This window comes from Equus przewalskii, chromosome 24 (genome assembly GCF_037783145.1).
Source record: "Equus przewalskii isolate Varuska chromosome 24, EquPr2, whole genome shotgun sequence".
In the NCBI taxonomy this organism is placed as follows: Eukaryota; Metazoa; Chordata; class Mammalia; order Perissodactyla; family Equidae; genus Equus; species Equus przewalskii.
The window spans coordinates 3228788-3249247 of NC_091854.1; the positions used below are offsets into that span (position 1 = coordinate 3228788).

Sequence of the window (20460 nt, forward strand, 5' to 3'; positions counted from 1 at the left end):
ACAAAAACTGTAATAAGCTTGGTGCTATTAAAGATCTTATACTTGTTTTATAGATGAGAGAACCCTGGTAAAGGTGGTAAATTAATGTGCTCAAGATCACACAGCTGGAAAATAGCAGAGTTGGAAATTGTGTTTAGGCTTTGGCTCTGGGGTCCATCCCCTTCACTACCGTATTGCATTTTTGTCTAGCACAGTATATGATGCATCGTGAATGCTCAAAAATTGTTTGCCACAATGATGATGGTGATGATATAGAAGGAGACATTTTGTCTGATGTATTGAAAAAGCTGTTTTATAGTAATTATAAAATTTTCAAATTACAGTTGCATGGATTGTCTCTGTCAACCCCTAGAACACCTTATATGTACTCTACTTTTGACAATAAAATATCTTACTTCTCTTTATAGAAAAATAAGAGTATGCCTGCATTAGTGGGTAAATGCATTAACATATATGTGTATGTGCATATATAAATATATAGACGTGTATAGAGATATAAAACTAAAACTGGTGATGTCTTCTTTTTCTCACATTAAAATCAATTTGCATTTTAAAGCCCCCAAAATGTACTAGTGTACCTGGATATATGCATTTGAAAACAACTAATCATGATTTTAGTAAATGATGCATTCTTTAACTGCTTAAAAATAAAGATTTTCACATGAAGAAGCGTAGCACAAAATTGAAATCTTTATAAGGAAATTAGAGATAGAAAAAGTGATTCCACCTTAAATAGTGTAGAATAAAACAAAGCCACTATGGAATCTGTTTCTGTAGTCAGTTGTTTATATGTCCACAAAGATAGCTTTGCTTTTTAACCTGTTACGTACTCATTTTTCAGTATTTAGTTCTGTCAATAGAGGACCCTGGAAGCAGAGAGGGTAATGAGGAGGAATGATAGTTTAGATGTATTCTTTCCTGGAATGCCAGTTGAATTAAATCTTTCATTCCCACTGCAGACATACAAATCTATAATCTGCTTTCAAGATGAATCCAGAATCAGGAGTCTGTATTCTTTTCTTCTTGGTCAGGAGATGAAAATTGATCACGGGCCACACGAGGGAGTTGGCTGTAGTATCACAGCTCAATGTGGTTAACGAGGACAGTGCTTGCCGTCTGTTCTCCTTAACCGTGCACTTACACGTTACAAATATTATCGATTCCAGGGTCATCTGAGGCTGTGGGGAACTTATGTGACTTGACAATATTTTGCTGTTTTTAGGGGATAAGGGCTATGAGCCCTGATAGCGACTGGGACAGGTATGGTTTACATTTGACAAATGAAGATTTATACTTTTTTGAGCTGGCAGAATCCTCCATGTAGAAATAATGAATGAAAATTTGATAGTTGATTTAACATAGGTCAAACGACTTGTAGTGAAAGAAGGAAAATAACGCTTTAATTATTACCCTTTCATCGAAATGAATTGATGATAGGTTTGTCACTGTAGATCTGTGCTTTAAACAAATGAATAGTGCTTAGAAGATCCTTTTATGAGACATCATTTAAATTTAAGTAGGCATAGTTTACTTAAAATCGTTTGAAAATGTAGCGTAGGTGGAATGATACGTGAATAATTGCCTACTAATCTTTAAAGCATGTTTTTCCTTTCTTGTGAATAAAACTACTGTATTAGCATTCAGAAAATTTAAGGTGCCATAGATCGTTGTACGCTAAATTTTCAAAGACTAGGTTAAGGCTCCTTCTTTTTATTCTCTAATAATAAAGATTATATGCTATCCTAAATATATATTTTATGTAATGGTGGAAGAAACGCTGTGCGTGAGTTTTTACTGGACTGAATCTGGCTTTGGCACTAAGTAGCAATGAGATTTTAGAAAGTTTATTTGACTACCTGAACCTCAGTTTGCTCGTCTGTAAATGGTCATAAAGATATCTAGCCCATTGAGTTGTGGAGCTCTAATATACAAGTAATATTTTTAAGTACTGAAACACTCTACAAATGTAAACTCTTAAAATATTTATTATCACTGAGTTAATATGAAGTTGAGCCTATATTTAGGACAGTTGTTAGTAAATGATCTTCTCAGTTACATTCTCTCTCTCTTTTTTTATCATCTGTAGAATACATTGGCAAGGCAGAAAGTTAGGTTTGCAAAAGAGTCTAAATTGTGGCTGGAATTTAAAACCGATTGGACTATGTTAAATTGCTAAGGCTTTATGTACACCATGCTCTAAGAAGCAGGACTCAACCAGCTTAGCATTAGAATATGACTTAAAAAATATGAAAATATTTACAGTTATAAGAAGTGGCCCTAAAATCATATATCAGAGCAGAAATCACCTGTTGAGAAACTGGAAAACAAAATTATCAAAGCATTGACTGCTCAGTTCGTTAATCCAAAGGTGTTTGTGATATAATTCATTATTTTACATTGATTTAAAAAAATGTGAGATTTTTGTTGCTGTTGTCAAATATAGCTCTATATACTATGGTTAGAGTGGTTCAGGTGCTTTTGAGTACAATTTAATTGTTGAATATGTGTACATTGTATAGCTCATGGGGAATTTAAATAATTTTCCAAGAGCAACCCAGAATCTCAATTTGATTTCCCTGATTAATCCACCATCCATTGTTACTATAATTTCTTCACTTAGTAGTAGGAAAAGAGAAGATGAGACTACCTATGTAATGGGCTCCAATTATAATAAAACTAAATTATGATTAATTAAATTTGTCATGTCTGTGTAATGCTTCCTGATTCAAGAGTCAGGGGAAGGGGTGCTAAAAGCTTCGTTTTACAGGTGACAAAACTGAGGCACAGGGACTAGGCTAATTTGCTACATATCACACAGCTAGTAGGTGAGGGAACTGAGAGCAAACCTAGGTGTCACTACTTTGGCCATATATTTCTTCTGTCCAGGAGTCTTTATTTATTTTTGCTTTCAGAGATCAGAAAATTGTTGCCGGGTGAACCACACATGAATGTGCCTTTCTGAAGGATTTCCAAACCCGGTAGAGGAGGAACAACACCTCCCTAATTCAGAAGCTTCAGTTTTCAAAGAAGCTCTTCTAAGGGTTGTTTTCAGTCAAACAAATACTGCACAAGCTAAGTTATATCCACTTTGTATTATCCACTCACATTTTAATTAATGCAGAGTTGCCATTATTGACTAATTCTTTCTTCTTAAAAGAAAGCACTCTAGTGTGAATATGTTCTCCATTAATACTGATTCCCGGGAAGGCGTGTGATATATTTCTCCTCTGGCAAAATCTTTCTTTCCATGCTTTGTCTAGCCTTACCACTAGAATACCTTGCAGTGTGGGTATCAGTATAGGGTTTATTCCATTTCCTCTTCTGATTTGCCTCATTTAAATTGATTCTCATTCTGAGAATTTGATTCTGTTCTGTTTTATATTCTCTCTCAGTAAGTCTCCTTTGGTTATATTATTTCTTTTTTTTCTTTCTGCTTTTTCTCCCCAAATCCCCCCAGTACATAGTTGTATATTTTTTAGTTGTGAGTCCTTTTAGTTGTGGCATGTGGGATGCCACCTCAGCATGGCTGGACAAGTGGTGCCATGTCCTCGCCCAGGATCCGAACCCCCAAAACCCTGGGCGGCCGCAGCAGAGCACGTGAACTTAACTGCTCAGCCACGGAACCGGCCCCTCTTTTTTTTTTTTTTTGATTATATTATTTCTAAAATTAATTGTAGGCCAATGGCCTTGTTACTATACTAAATTCAAGAAGGATGAGTCCTAAAATCAAAAATACTCTTTTGAATACCTGTTTCTTTGTGCTTTATAGCGTATATTTTTATACACTGGATATTTTTTTTTTTAACTTTGTATCTCTTTTTCTACTGCAGATAAGAAAGTTTCAACTTATACCCCTCTTCTCTTGGCTTCAGGCATACCTCCTGCTCTCCTGCTGGATCCCTCCTCAGTTTCCACTTGGGCTCCTCCTCCTCTTTCCTCCTTTAAATGTTGGTATGTTATTTAGAGCTCCACCATGGCCTCCTATTCTGTTTACCTCATGCACTGTCTCTAGGATTAGCTCATTAGCATGCATGACTTCCAGTACCATCTCTTTCCTGATAATTTTCAAATCTGTTTGTCCAGACAAGATTTCTCTCATGAGCTTCAGACCTGAGTTTTTACCTGTTTATTACCTCTGGAACAACTTTCTTGGCTGTCCCACACTCCATTAAATATGTCCAAAATGGAACAACATTGTTTCCCTAGGATCTGCTCCCCTTCCATGATACTGGCCCACAGTCCAGCACACAATATTGAGGTACCCACTGAGACAGAAAGTTGAGACTCAGCTTTGACCTTGCCTTTTCCTCTTCTCCCTACGACCAGTAGCTGCCAAATCCTATAAAATATCTCCAGGATATGTTTTTATTCCCTGTATCTCCATTGTCAGTATCTAAGTGCATGTCCCTTTTTTTCCCATTAAAGTTATAGGAGAAGAGAGTGAAAACATACCTCTAGGGAATCCGGAGGCACAGTTTCAAATGCCATATACAGAATTTCTTTGAAGTATTAAAATTTCACTCAAAATTTGCATTTAATTCCTCAAGATATCCATATTTGTCTTAATATAAACACCGTAATTTAAATTACTTATCTTTGAGTGAAATTGTTGCCCTGGGTGGGTAATCTGTGTTTATACTGAGGCTATGGACACTCCCTGCAATGCCATGTTAGTGGAGGTTCCTGGCAATCCAGGGAGAGAAGTACAAGGTAAGTGCTCCTTTCTTATCTGGACTTGCGCAGCATCCCCTTGCATGATCTACTTCCTTCATTCTCACTGCCTGCAAATCAATTCTACACACTGTACCAGTTCATCCTTGTTAAATATACAAAGCTGATTATATCATTTCTCTGCAATGTCTCTTCGTGTAAAATCTAAACTCCCTGGTATGACTTGTATGGTCCTTTGTGGTCTGGTGTCTGCCTATCTGTCAGATTTTAAAGTTTGCGATTCTTTGTACCTTCCTGTCTGCTCCTCTGACCACACCCTAGTTCTAGTCAGACTGGACTCTTAGCCCTTCAGACTTTTGTATATGCTGCTGATTCTTCACCTTTTTCTATCACTGGAAACATTCATCTTTCCAGATGAATCTTGAGTGTCATGGTTTCCAGTCCAGGTGAAATGTGCTTTGTGAGTGTTCCTGTAGATGCACTCACCTATGCATCCCTCTATTGTAGCACTTATCCTGCTTTATTCTAAGTTTCTGATTATGTTCCCTTCTCCCACTAGATTGGAAGCTATTCATCTATGTATCCCTAGCACCTAACATGTTAGCTAGCACATAGTAGGCACTCAATAAATATTAATGACTTAAGTAGTTAAATAAATGAAACATCTAAGATCTCTATTTCCAACTAGTCTTAATCACAATTAAAAATCACAGCTGGTATCCAGATCTAAAAGTTGAACATGAGAGACTGTATTTTTGTTTGACTTTTTTATGTAACAAAAATTTCAGAACTAGATACGTAATGAATGTACATTGAACCTGCCAAGATCCATATGATTAATTACCAGTATTTAAGGAAATTTCACTTGGCACTAAGTTTAAAAAATTATCTGTAGTTTTTGTTGCTGTTATGGTGGTTGTTATGGTGTTTTATATTAAAATTGTATTAAATATCAAGGAAGAAAAATGTCAAGAAAGGTACAAATATGAAATTAATAGGATTTTAAAAGTTTAAAATACATAAAAGTCAATTCATTTAGTAGCATTTACCGTATGCCAGTAACCGTGCTAACCAATTATCATATTATTGAGACACATTATCTCAATTAATCTCCTTGGAAGGCAGGTTTAATTGATAAAGATATTGAGGCTTAAAATTTAAATAACCGATTATACAAGGTTACACCGCTAATATATAGTAGAGGAGTGATATGAACATAGTTATGTCTGATGTCAAAACCATTACTTTCCCTTATACCAGGGCTAATATACTTACACATTCTTATATAAACTGGTATCATTCATGGTGTGTAGTGTTTGTCAGGTGTGGATAATTACATTGCATCCTGGCCTTTATGACCACACTCTGGGCACTCAGAATGGAATTTGGATAAATGGTACAGTGTAATTGATGTAATCTTGGTGAATGTGATTCTTTCACTGTTTTTGAGTCACAGAGTCCTGTAAGAATGTAATGAAAGGTATGGACCCTCTGCACACATGCACAATAAAATGCATTCATATACAAAGATACACTTTTTTGATCGTCTTGGATTCCTTGAAAAACCCAGGCAAGCTTCTGACTTCATTTCTAGATAAACTACCTATTTTGTGGATGAACAAACTGAGGTTCAAGGTCAAGCACATGTTTCTCAAATTAATGTTTATCCATCAAGAATGTCTTTTGCAAAGATTACTTTGTGGAATTTTTTGAATTCCTAGAAAAGTATTCTAATTTCAAGAATCTTACTCAGCAACGTGTAATATTAAACAGGTTCCAAGTATATTTAAGCATGGAAATAATTTAATATTTTCCTTACATCATACACGTTTCTTGAAAAAATCTATTAAGTATTTTCTTGTAAAATTTATAAAATTACAATAGTGATTTAGAGTAAGATAAATACATTTGCACAGAAATGTATCATTTGTGTATAAGAGAAAAATGCATAATTAAAGTGACATGACACTGAGTTGTGAATATCATTGCAAGATGACAGAATTATGTGGTAGTATCCCAATATCTGTCATTGTGAATTGCGTTTTTTACCTGTAAAATTAACTTGTTTCAAGTATATAGAGTTATATTGTGCTTCCTCATCCACATAAAAATTCTGTTAGGAAATACATTTTTTTAACTCTTCTCATTTTAAAAATGAAGAAGCTGAGGTTTAAAGTTTAATGACTCGGGCATGAACTTGTAGCTCATAGCTAGTGAGTAGCAGAGTCAGGAGTCCATTAGAGGTCTTCTGATTATGAACGAAGCCACTCTCCATTGTTTCGCACACGTGCTGGGGGAGAACCACATAGATGCAGAAAACAAGATCCCGCAGTCGAGAGAGTCACCAAGCACATTTGGTGCGTGGTCTTTCTTTTAAAGCCTGCCTCTTGCTTCCTCAGGCTGGCGTTGTTTCATTTTGCAGAGCTCTGATGGCCAGAGCAACTTGGGTAATTCAAAATGATTCTTAGCTTTCGCTGCACTTTTAGTCCATGACCCTAACTCTTGCGTCGTGTTTTACCTCATTTTATTCCAGTACCAGAGCAAAGATTAGTTTGGCTTTAATGGAAACAGTTTAACTGCATTATCTAAATGCATGTTATGTTAAAAATTATTACATAAAGTTTTTGATATACAGAATACGTTAGCCTCACAATATGGTTGTAAAATTCACCAGAACAATTACAAACAAAGAGGTTACCCGTGCCTGTATTTAAGAATTTATTTGAATAAAAAAATGTAGAAGTACAATTTTTAAAAATACGTTTGAGAAAGTAACTAATACAATACAATGAATGTATGGTACATTTACTGGTGATTAACACATTAGTAATACTTTAAAGATGACATTTTTAAAGGGGTCTTCTCCCTTCTACAGAATGTGTGTTTATGGTGGCAGCTTTAATGCTGTATCCTGCTGTGCAGTTCAATAGAGTATGTTTTTAGGTGGTTGGCTGAGGGTTTTTTTCGTTATGTATGTCGATGGAGATAAGTGTTTTAATTACTTTTTTAATGTCTGTGCTTTTGTATTTTTCTCCTCTCTTCCCTTTTATTTCCTGCTGTTGAGATTACTGCCTCATCTCCACAGCAGGTGGCTGTTGCAAATTTGTTTTCTTTGTAAGCCTGGTAGATTTATTTTGTAATATAACTGTTCCTTTTTAGTATTTTATTATTAATGATTTCTTTACTTTGGAATATAGTATACTTACATATCCTAAATAGTAATTTCCTATCACCATCTAAGAATTCCAATCATTAAGAAAAAAGACTTTGCCTGGGGCATATTGTTTGAGTTTTTTTGCTTACCCTTACTCCATGATGTGAGGATTAAAATTTAAGGAATTTGTTTTATAGCAGAAGCCAAATGAGAATGAGGAAAAGAGAAAAGAGATGGGAGGGATATAAAGAAAAGAGAAAAGGCCCAAGAGATAAAGCACAGTTTAATAAATAATACCAAAAATCAAAGAAATAGGTAGAATTTTGTGACAGAAATAGGAAATTACATGAATATATCTTTTCTAGAAGAGGGGTTTTAATGAGATCCTTATGTTTATATTAAAATTAAATTTTAATTATTAAAATAACTTCTGCTAATTATAAGAAAATTGGAATATTGCAAAAGTATAAAGAAAAATAGTTCATCTTTTTCTGTCCAACATTTTTTTGTTTTGGTTATTTCATATGTCCCTTTATATAGAAAGAACAATAGATAAGATGGGTCCTGAATATAGAAATTATTTTTCAGGAAAGTAAAATACACTCAAGAATATTTGTCCATCTTTGAATTTTTGGGCACTATTTTATTAGTTAAAATAAAATCTATTTTTTTCCAGATGTATAAAGGGAATAAAAATTATGAGACCAAAAATGCATAGTGAACCATATTCTCTTTTTGTTACATGAAATTGCTAGATATTTTATTACAGATTAAAAAATTCTCCAGAAGATTTTTAACTGCTTAGATTGAGTTTATTTCGTATGTGTTGCACTTGTGAATACATTGCTTTTTTAATTTGTTTATATTATTTCTCATTCATACATAATCTAAATGGAGCCTGGTATTAAGTTCTAATATTAAGTTATATGAACTGATCCCATTGATATGATGGAACTTGTGCATATTTTCTACGTGAAGTCATAAAAGCAAACTGAAATCCATTTGCAACTAAACTTTGCAGAAATTATCAGCTTTGCTTTATTCTCTTCCTCAATTCTTTTAAAACTTTTTGCTGTTTTATAAATTAAATACAAAAGAAGATCTTAGTTCGGCATCTATCAGATTTTCAAAATTGTATGAGTACTCAGTATTACTCTTGGTTCTGGACTTCATTATTGTTTCTTATAGAAAAATGCCTTGTGTAATGGGAAAAGATGTGGTTTGAGATGGTGACTCCATTCGGAACATTTTTTAAAAGTCTTCATCTTTTTAGGCTCTAACTGATTGTGTGATACACACAACTAATGCAAGTGATCACATTGAGAGAGAAACTAGACAGCAGTTATACAAAACAGATGTTTAATGGGGATTTGAAAAATCAATGAAATGAATACTATTTTGATGCATGGTGATCTGATTGCATATGTGTTGTATTGAATCGCTCCATTTTTTCTGAATTCAGTCTTAACACTCGGAACTAAATGTATTTACAGGGAGGCATCCGGGGAAAGATGGAGAGTTTTATTGAGAAGAGAATCACAACAGGGCATCATTGATCTGTTCTCTTTCTAATCAATATATAGATCCTAGAATGATAACCCATATGGCACGGTTGTCCCTTGGAAGTAAGATGTAAATCCTTTGGGTCATATAAGTGATCTTTAAGTGACAGATGAAAAACTTTGTAATCCATTGTGGAATGCTTAGATCCATGAAAGGAATGTTTTACTTCCATATTGAATCTCAACTGTTTGGGCTTGATATAGGAATAGTTTACCTTTTCTGATAAGTATATAAACACATATATACATAGATATAAATATTTATGATTTTTTTGCTACAATTACATATCTTATGTACAGCTATTTAAATGGCTTCTTATGATTGATTGCAGTATCTTCTGTTTTTGGAACTGTTCACTGTGAATCTCTTTATCAAATGTCTTTATTTTCCATAGTTTTTATATTTTACCCAACACAGTAATAATGAGTTACATTTGAATATTGTTTTAGATTTATCAGAGTGCTTTTATATGCACTTTTTTACCTAATTTAGAACAGCCCTATACATCAGGCAGGGTTATCTTCATTCTAAAATCAAGGAATTTGAGAGCCATAGTATTCAGTAATTTTACCCGAGGACACCTAGAAAGGGGAAATGATGAGACTAGAACTCAGTTCTCCAGGCTCCTAGGTTTCTGCTCTCTGAGGTACAGTGTTAGTCTAACTGCCCCAATTTTTTTTTTTTTTTTTAAAGATTTTTTTATTTTTCTCCTTTTTCTCCCCAAAGCCCCCCGGTACATAGTTGTATATTCTTCGTTGTGGGTCCTTCTAGTTGTGGCATGTGGGACGCTGCCTCAGCGTGGTCTGATGAGCAGTGCCATGTCCGCGCCCAGGATTCGAACAAACGAAACACTGGGCCGCCTGCAGTGGAGCGCGGGAACTTAACCACTCGGCCACGGGGCCAGCCCCTAACTGCCCCAATTTTAATGATGCATTAAACATTAGAGGGTCTTAATCTTGCTGCTTTCCTGGTCTTGCAGCATATGTGGTTTGAGTTCACTGTAGTGTGTAGAGTGAATGAGATTAGAATACCCTTGTCTGGCCACAGCCTTTCATTCTAGCCAAAGATGTAAGTTTCATGGATTCTAATACCTGTCTGCCCATCAATTTATGTCTATCCAAATGTATCATTTTATTAAATCAAGCAAAGGTTTGTAGGGAGAGAATGCAAATAAAAGGAAACATTTATTTCATGTCTATGCTAAGAGCTTTACATATTGTTTTCATTTTCTTCTTCTAACAATCCTCTGATGAGCTGCTGCTGCCCAGAAAGAAAAATTTTCTTGCTCAAGGTCCTAATAGCTAGTAAGTCCTGGAAGTAGAATTTTAATGCAGAAAGTCTGACTTCAGAGGTTTTACTCTTATGCAACATACTATATTTATAAAAAATGAAAGAATTAAGTCAGTTGGCATTAAGATATTTTAAAAAGATTCAGTAAACAAGAATAAAGAAAACCAATGTTTATACAGGGACATTTCTTTCACAAAGACACGGGTGGATAGCTGTGGTAGATAGCTTGGTGTCCCTCAGTGACAGTTTGTTTAATGAATCCATGTTTAATCTGCACATTTTAATGTTTCTCCTCATGCAGCACCATTCCCCAAACCAGGCTTAGGAAATGAGGACTGAGATCATACAACACGCTTCTTTCTTTGAGAAGAAAGTGAGATCTCAGACACAAAAGTCCTTGGAAAAGTGAAAAACTTAGGATATTTGCCATCAGTACATTTTGCTATTTTCAGCCGGTAAACTTGAGAGTAGTTACATAATCAGTGGGATTTTATTTGTCTCCTAAAATCTTCTTATTGAAAAAGCTCTTGTGTGAAATAACAAAATTGATGTACCTGCAGAGAGAGTTCAGTATACCAGAGCATTGCCCATTACTGTAAGCCACAGTCTTTTGCTGGGAACTTGAGGCAGTTTCTCAGTGTTCTGTGCTGTCTTCACTCCTATGGGATTTGTGAGGCTGTCTCCAATGACACATCTATCTGATCACCATCTTTCCAGCTTACCTGTTACTCAAGTGCGTGCCTTCAAGAAGGAGAGGCATCACACACATGCTTGCTCAATTCAATTAACACCGAATAAGTGACCCGGTGAAATAACACAGGCAGACATTATAAAATCTGAGGAATTCTTAAACACGTCCTACCCTAGCTATGAAGAGTCAGCCTTAAGGGCTCATTTCTCCTCTCTTACTTACTAGATGATAACATGAGACAGAATATTTAATATCTTAATGTTAACTGAAGTTGTGCAGAACTTAGTATGAGCACAAAGAATTTACAGTATACACTGCTGTTATCTATGCTGTAGTTGTTCCAGAAGGAGGTGCTTTGGAAAACAAAGCAGAGATACATATTTCAAAGAATATCAAATATTGAAAAATAACCAGCAGATACCCAAGGGGAATACACTTAAGAAGGAAAACATTTCAGAAAAGAATTGTACTAGGGAAAATAATCACAAAACAAAGATGCAGCCTGGAGAAGCAGCCAGTCTTTCCGTACCTCTAGATTGAAACCTGGCCACAGACACATTCTGTGCTGTAAGTGTGTCAATAGTCTCATGGTGAAACTTAATACATATACATTGAATGATTAATTTAGATATCACTTGTGTAGCATCACATTGTAACAGGGCTTAGTTATAATTTTATACGTGAAAAAGGCAGCATTTTGAAGTTACAGCGTAGGTGGCAGACTGTCCACGTTAGAAATTGGCACAGCTCCTTACTTGTTTGTGACTATCAGCAAAGTCTCTGTGCTTCAGTTTCCTCATATCTAAGAAATAATATTAGTTGTCTCATAGAGTTGTTTTGAGAATTAAATGAGTAATTAGAACACTGATTATAAGTAATTGACACATGTTAAATTAGATTTCTGTAATATAAGCAGATTTTTACTTATTTTCAGAGAACTTGAAAATTATCTTTTTCAGTAGGTTTTTAAGGAAGTGTTCCTTTGTATAAATACATGCTGAAAACACCAAAAACTGCAGTAACTATCCTAAGGGAACAAAGAAACTATCTGGTCTTCTTGAAAGACAAAGAACACTATACATCTCCTAAGCTGAGCTGTTTTGTTTGTCAAATCTTGGCCAATTCCTCTTTATTCATAAACCTCCTTCTTCCCACTGAAAGGTGAATTAAAAAGTCGTTTCAGTGTCATTTTGAAATCGTCCTGGTATAGACACATACCTTATTTATTAATGTGCCACCTACTCTCAGGGAAATCTTCCTTTGATAGATGGGTATTTGCAAGTTTCATTATCTTTCATATTTCACTTCAGTTGCTTCATTTTTCTTTCTTTGTAGCACTTTGTTTAAATTTGCTAAGGTTTAATACTTTACTTTGATTTAAGCTCTATTCTTTCCTTGCCATAAGGTGTGCAATTTGAAAGAATTGATAAACTAGAGAATAAATAAACCTATCTTAATATTAATAGCTAATGTTTATTGAGCATTCACTGTGTGCCAGGTCTAAATGCTTCATATACATACATATATGCATTTATATATATACCCACACATATTCCTTTAAATCTCGCATCTATGAAAGAAGTGCAATTATTATTCCTATTAGGTATGCAGTAGTAGATCAGAGAGATTAAGGAACTGTTTCAGGGTTCTACAGAAAAACACATGTATTTTGTGTGTATATATATATATATATATATATATACACATATAAAATATGTGTATAAATATACATATGTAAAAAATATACATATATAAAATATATATAATTTATTTCAAGGAATTGGCTTGTGTTATTGTGGGAGCTAGCGAAACTGAAATCTGTGGGCCAGGCAGAATTTCTTCTTTCTTAGGGAAACCTCAGTTTTGTTCCTAAGGCTTTTCAACTGATTGGGTGAGGCCTACCCACATTATCAAGGTACTCTCCTTTACTTAATTAAAGCAACTGATTGTAGATATTAACCACATCTACAGAATTCCTTCACAGCAATACCTAGATTAGTGTTTGATGGGATAATTTGACACCATAGGCTAGCCAAGTACATATAAAACTGACCATCCCAGGAACTTACACAAAATCACAGAGCTGGTAAGTCGGAGAAAAAGAACTCACACCACACAATTCTGTCTGATGACAAAGACCCTGTTGCTAATCACACCACAGCATCATGGTTAGCAGAGGCTAGGGTACATCTGCCAACTGGGCCAGACTACCCAAGAGTCGTGAGGAGAGCTTCAGATGCACTGATCTATGGCCTAACGATGACCTGTCACCCGGGGGGAGAAGGGCTCCTTGGACCTTGAGACTCTAAAAGCCTGTGACCTGGGTGTGGCTAAAGAGGCTGTAGGGATAATCCAATCATAATGATCCTGTCCAGTTACTGGCTCATTTTTCCCCTCGGTAAGCCAATATCCATAGGTCAGAACATCTAACCGATGTGCCCTCTTAAACATTTAAGGGGAAAATCTGACCCAGTAAATGTTAAATTCATTATAGTGATAAATGCAGAGTGGGGTGAAAGTACAGGACTGTCAGTTGTCCTTGTCAGTGCCTTGATCCAAGTGAAAAAATGAAATTTAAATTTTACCAAAGCTTTTTTCTTATAAAACAATCCTGCAGAAGAGGAAAAGTCATCTCTGTGGCTTGGGTGGTATGTTTAATAAGAGTGCCTTGCATTTCTTTAGATAAGTTATTTTGGTAGTAAGTCTGTAGAAAATAATCACAGATGTGAAGCTCCCTCTCTGCCTTAACCATGGCAAGTAGTGAAAAAGCTCAGATTAGGAGTTAGTAAAGCAAGGATTTTAGACCTTATTGCCAGTAACTGTGAAACTGTTATCTGCCACTGACATTCTCTGTGCCTTGTTTTTGATCTGCCTTAAAGGTTTTTGCTTATCATACCACCTTGAAATGGCATAGCACTTCAGGTTGTTTTTCTTGTTGTTTTTGATTTTTTTAACAGGAAAATGAAATGCTGTAGAACGTATGCTATCTCTATGGTATAGCGGTATGAGAGGGGAGACAGGTCCGTATTTACATCTTGATGTGTAGCATATGTATATGTTAGTTTGACGGATCAAGTGTAGCTTAAACTACAGGCATCTTTTAATAACTTTCAAGAAAAATTGTTTTGTTACCAGCGTCTTCAAGTACATATTCAGCTACATTTATGTAACTGTAATCACTCTCTATCCCAGGCTTCCTAAAAGAATTACTTAAATAACCACACATTTATGTAATAGTTTCCGTGTTATAAATATACCTAAGGAGTATTCCTCTATGTCAGAAAATGAAGAAACAATCTTATCCCCACCTCGTTTAAAAAAAAACCAAAGCAAAGGCAGCTCAAATGACTTACCTAACTTTCCTAGGTAATTAAAATAATTTTAATAACAAATAGGCTTAAAATAATCTATGAGGAAAGGGCAAATCTTTGGGTGGGGAGGGAATGCTGGACAGGGAAGAAAAATGTTTGAATTAATTTGAAGGGACAGCAGTGGATTATTGCTGGTGACACTCTCAATCTATAAGCACCCTCAGCTTTCAGATCAGATGTGGCACCTACCTTATCTTATATGACAAAGTCATCCTTGATCCATGCTTATTATGCTGTGTGTCCATCAGCAGCTACTCATTGCTCTTCATTTAACTATAAAATAAACTACCCCTCTCTAGAATGACTCATTGGTAGACTGAGTTTTGGACAGTAAATAAAATTAAACCATAAATTTCCCCTTATGTCTATGGAATTGAGAGAAATTAACTCTCCACTTTGCTAGGATGAGGTGGTTGCTATCAGATTTGCTTTGTTTATACTTTGAAAAATGTTTTAGTCTGCTATTCATTTTCTTTTCAAAATTTTGGCAGTTATTTCCTAATTGTATAGTTGGTACATACATGTGGTAGAAAATTTGGAAAATCAGGAAATAGTGAAAAAATAGAATATCCATAATCCCACTACCAGAAATGATCACAGTTTAGATTATATAGTTTATATATTCTTTTTTTTACAAAATTTGAATCATATTATACACAGAGTTTTGTATCCTACTAGTTCTTTTAACATTATATTTTGATTACAATCTAATACCATATTTTCCAAATGTTCATTCTAATTCCTGTATTTTGGTCTGTCTTTTTCCTTTTTTAAAGTAAAAGTCATTTATTCATTCTGTTGGCATTTTGGTCTTCCTCCACCCTTTTTCCCTCTCTCTCTTTTTGTTTGCATTAACCATTTTTGGACATTAAACCTTTATTTGCATGTCTTAGTGTTTCCTTAGTATAGATTCAAAACTATTTTCTAAAAATTGAGCACCAATGTGAATTTCTACCAATAGACCATGACAAGTCCCGTCTCTACCCTTGCCACATAGTCTAATTCTCTTAAATTCTTTGTAATAGAAAGGAAGTCGTGTCTCATTGTTTTAATTTGCAGTTCTTAAATTAATAATGGACTTAAGATTTTTGTTGCTTATGGCTGTTTATATTTTTTCTTATCTCAATTTTGTTATCTGTTGTTTCTGTGTCTCTTAAAAAGCTAGTATGTTCCTTCTTGAAACTGAGAAACTTCTTTAGATAGTAAAGACATTTTATTTGTTAAAATATTTTCCTGGTTAACCATTTGCCATTTAATTTGTTTATAATGTTTTTGAAATGTAGAAGTAGTTGAATTTTTGTGGTAAACTATATTTCTTTTCCTTTGAAGTTTTTTCATCTATTTTTTTTTCTTAGAATGATCTTCCATATTCAAGAACTAGATTGAAGAATATGTATCTATATTTCTTTTAGTTTTGGTGGTGACCTTTTTATATTTAGCACTTTAGTACACCAGAAACTTATTGTTTATGACATGAACTGATTTTCCCCTTAACACTATACGTATGTGTGTGTATCCATGTTTCTGTATATGGATATGTGTGCATGAATTTGTGATTTATAATGTGTGCTTAGTTATATATTAAAGGTATACTTGGAGTTCTGTTTTGTTTTGTGCATTCTTTTATGTTGATTTCCTTATTGATCTTTTTTTCTCTAAAAGCCACATTATTTTAATGATTGCAGCTTTTATTTTTGAATATCTAGTAGGAAAAGTCCCTTCTTCTACTAATGATATTTTATAAACTTTTATTACTTAGGTTTACCAGAACCCAAAAAAGACCAAATCTTCCAAGGCCTGACGCAGGACCAGGGGTTTTACACATCCAAGGACTTTTTGCCACTTGTAGCCAAAGGCAGTAAACCAGGTATAACATATTGTCTTCTATTCTTAACATTGACTATGTTGTTGTATGTACTATGAATTTCTGTTAAATCCAGGCTCAGTAGGATATTGTTCAGATCTCAAATTTATCCTTTTATAACACCAATATAAAGTTAAAAAAAAAAAAGCACGATGTAAGAGTTTTCCAGAATCATCTATTTGTTCGTTCTTCCAATCAAACATCATCATAAGGATTTTTTTTTTTTCCTGAGGAATAGTCTCCCTGCGCTAACATCTGTTGCCAATCTTCCTCTTTTAGCTTGAGGAAGGTTCTCTCTGAGCTAACATCTGTACCAGTCTTCCTCTGTTTTGTATGTGGTTCGCGACCACAGCATGGCTGCCAATACTTGGTGTAGGTCTGCGCCTGGAATCCAAACCCTGGCCGCCAAAACGGAGTGTGCCGAAATTAACCAGTAGGCCACAGGGCTGGCCCCTAAGCTTTTTTAATTGTATTATATGCAAGTCTAAACTGCATCATGAAAAATTGCTTCCATTAGAGCATTCTTAACAAACACTGGAAGATGTTCTTAAAAGAAATAGCAGGAACTTCAGTTTGGGAATTATTTTTTTTTATTTTTTGTTTTAAAATATGACAAATTATCACTTATCTTACATGATTTGTGTCCACACAGGCAGAAAGATTCTTTGATAGATACCCTAGTACGTAGTCTCTGTGTCACATCACTTCATACACTGCAGGGAGAATTAACCTGAAGCTAAAGCTGTTTTATGCTTTGGCTGGACCAGAGTCATTGTCTTAGTGATAAAGGAGTTACAATATATTTTTTAAAACCAGATAGTCTAACTCCTTTAAGCATATTTTTTAAAGTAGTCTGAACTTCAACTATTCCAACATCTAATTACATGTGGAAAAGAGAAGAACTTACATTTTTCCCTAAAATTAAAAAAGATAAGAAACTTCTCTGTTAGATCAATCTGCAGAAGTTTACAGCTAAAGATGTGTACCGTCTCCATCTTCCTCCTTTTAGGGGAATGGGGTGCTTGTGTGCCTGCACCCCTTTCTAGGGAAGATCATAGTACAAACAGCAAGTATTTGAGAGTTACAGAGGACTGATTGTGTAATCCCAAATACAAACTCTTCCAAGCAAGATGATTACACTTGTTGAGATTATAGGTCTATGCTATTCATGGGGCTGTTTCCTAATTTATCTTATCAACAGTTTTATTTAATCTGATCATGCACTACCACTTAACACATAGAGAATACCTGGATTTTACCTTTTAAAGGAATCTTCATCTGCACATCAAATCTTCATATAGATGCTCTTGAGAAATGAACACTTAGAAAGCCATATTTCTTTTATTCTAATTTACAAAGAAAACCAGAGAAAAGTGGTAAAAGAGAGAAAGTTTTATTTTAACTACTTCAAAAAAATAGTTTTCAGAACTTCTTCAGTTGTATAAAGAGAACTTACTGAGCACGTTAATTTTCATAGTTTACTAAATATAATGTATAGAGGCTTATATGTTGGAAATCTTATAAGATAATATGTAAGTAATGTATTTTCATGAAATGCTGTGTATTATGAACCCAGATCATAAGGGTCACTTTTTTTGTTCCAACAAACAGAAATTTAATGACACCAATTTAAAAATACATATCACCATGTTGGCGAAGAGAATTTTAATTGATTGATTCCAGTTTGTTATGACCTAAACTCTTCAAAATGTGTTGTAGCTATCCTTCTAGAAGGAAAAAAGTTAAACGTACTGACTATGAAATTACATATATGAGCATATTTTTTAAATGGGAATAAAACTGTCTTTCAATGAAGCAGAATAATTTGATAGTGACACTCCATCCTCGAAAACTGCAAGATGCAATTTTACACTGCTTTGAGTACAAGTATCTTTTGAGCTGTCATGCAGAAATGGTTTCTCTACTTGAAAATGGGGTTTTCCTTTCATCATTCAGGAATGTGCGCCTGTCACTCTCCATTGCCATCGATACGGGGAGCCGTGATTGTACTCGGGGCTGGAGACACTGCTTTCGACTGTGCAACATCCGCTTTACGTTGTGGAGCCCGCCGCGTGTTCATCGTCTTCAGAAAAGGCTTTGTTAATATAAGAGCTGTCCCTGAGGAGGTAAAATGGAACCGTCAGAAAATACGGAGTTGTAATGCAACAGATTTTAGGAGATGAAACTGTTAATGTGCAGTCTTCTGGTTTAAATCATTAGAATGTTCTTGAAATTGTGCAATGCAAATTTGCAAATTTCTAGACTTTCCATAGTTGTTTTTTTCCTCATTTAGATGTTCAAAGTAAAAGGAAATTATTTTATAATACTGATTTGGATGAAATGAGAAATTTGTCTTGTCAATACACAAGTGCTTCTTATTCTCAGTGTTAATATCTTTGAAAAGTATTCTATGTAACTAGTAACAGTGGAATGTGCTAAGTCTTCATATCCTGAACAGTAGGTACTCTTCACAAAATGAATGGACATTAGGAGAAAGTAGTAATTAGAGATATTCAGAATTTTCCTTAAACCAAGTTTATAAGCTGCATTGCACTACCTTGGTCACACTTACAGTCAATTCATCCTGCTATGAAGCCAGTAAAACAACAGATTGCCATTTATTTTTAAAAAAGAGCTCTAATGTAAGCATTATTTGGAATTAATACTTAGTTAACTTACTAAAAATGACAGATTTAAAAATCATTTCATTCTTACAGGTGACTGGTGACTAATCTTGGGTGAGACATCAGCTGGGTACACGTACCACAGACTTCTCAAATTTTAATTCTGTTGGAGAAAGATAATGCCTTAAAGAGGGTATTAGTTCTGAGAACAAAAACCAAATGTATTTATAGAAAGATAAATTACTCATTTTATCCGAATCAGTATTATGAATTTGATTTGCTTCAGAATGCCTGAACATATTTGAAGTCTCTATACCAGGCAAGGATTATAACTATAGTCAATAGGTAATTTGTCACATGTAGATTAACCACATTACAGATTAATCTCACTAAAATATCACAGTCACCACTGATTCATGGCTGGGTTTAACATGTCAGCTTTATTCTCTGGGCTTTCCTCCATCCAATCTACCCTTTCAGACTTTTTTCCAAAATCCAAGGTGGAGGTGGTTTTATAATCATAAGAGTTTATTCTGGAGTGTGATTTTTGGCATCAGTTAGTGCAATCTCATCATGTTACAAATAAAAATAAAACAGGCATGCTGAAGTTAAATGACTTGCCTAAGATAAAAGAAGACAGGAGCTAATTTAATTATCTTTGTATCCCCGTGGATACATAGGGACCTCAGCAAATAAGTACTTGAGAAATGTGCATTGAACTAAATATTTTAAATATTGTTCTTCTGATTGCAATGTCACAGAAGTTTTAATTACATAAACCTGCACCTTGAGAGTTGGAAGGGAAGATGACCCTGAAGAGCAACGTCAGTTTACTTTGCAGTTTACGTTATAGTCGTCTTCCGTTGGCAGGGGTAACTAGAAATGAGTGGTGGCTGCTTCTTCTACCTTATGTAGAACACACACAAAATGAGACCAGATAATTACTTGAGAGGGTAGAGGTAGACGTTTGTTTGTTTGTTTGTTTAGTCACCCTACATTTATTGAGTATCCATTGTGTATCAGACATTGTTCTAGACAATTTGAATACAGCGGTGAAACAATCAGAAATTTTTGCCTTTGTGGAGCTTATACCTAGTGAGAGAAGACACTCAATAACCAAACAATTGTCACATAGATAGTATATTGAAAGAGGGTTAGTGCTGTAAAGAAAGGTAATTAATGTGGGATTAAAAGTTAATTGATATAGGAGTAATATAGGAATATAGGAGTAA

At 34.7% G+C, this 20460-nt stretch overlaps 1 protein-coding gene across 2 annotated transcripts in view; it reads left to right on the forward strand.

Annotated features, from left to right (window-relative positions):
- Positions 1-20460, forward strand: part of DPYD (dihydropyrimidine dehydrogenase) — a 773365-nt gene that overhangs the window by 306199 nt on the left and 446706 nt on the right. For both annotated transcript variants that reach the window (XM_070592141.1, XM_070592142.1), the window contains exons 9-10: positions 16500-16607; positions 18561-18730. In XM_070592141.1, the coding sequence (XP_070448242.1) occupies positions 16500-16607; positions 18561-18730 (278 nt within the window). The remainder of the gene's footprint in view (positions 1-16499; positions 16608-18560; positions 18731-20460) is intronic.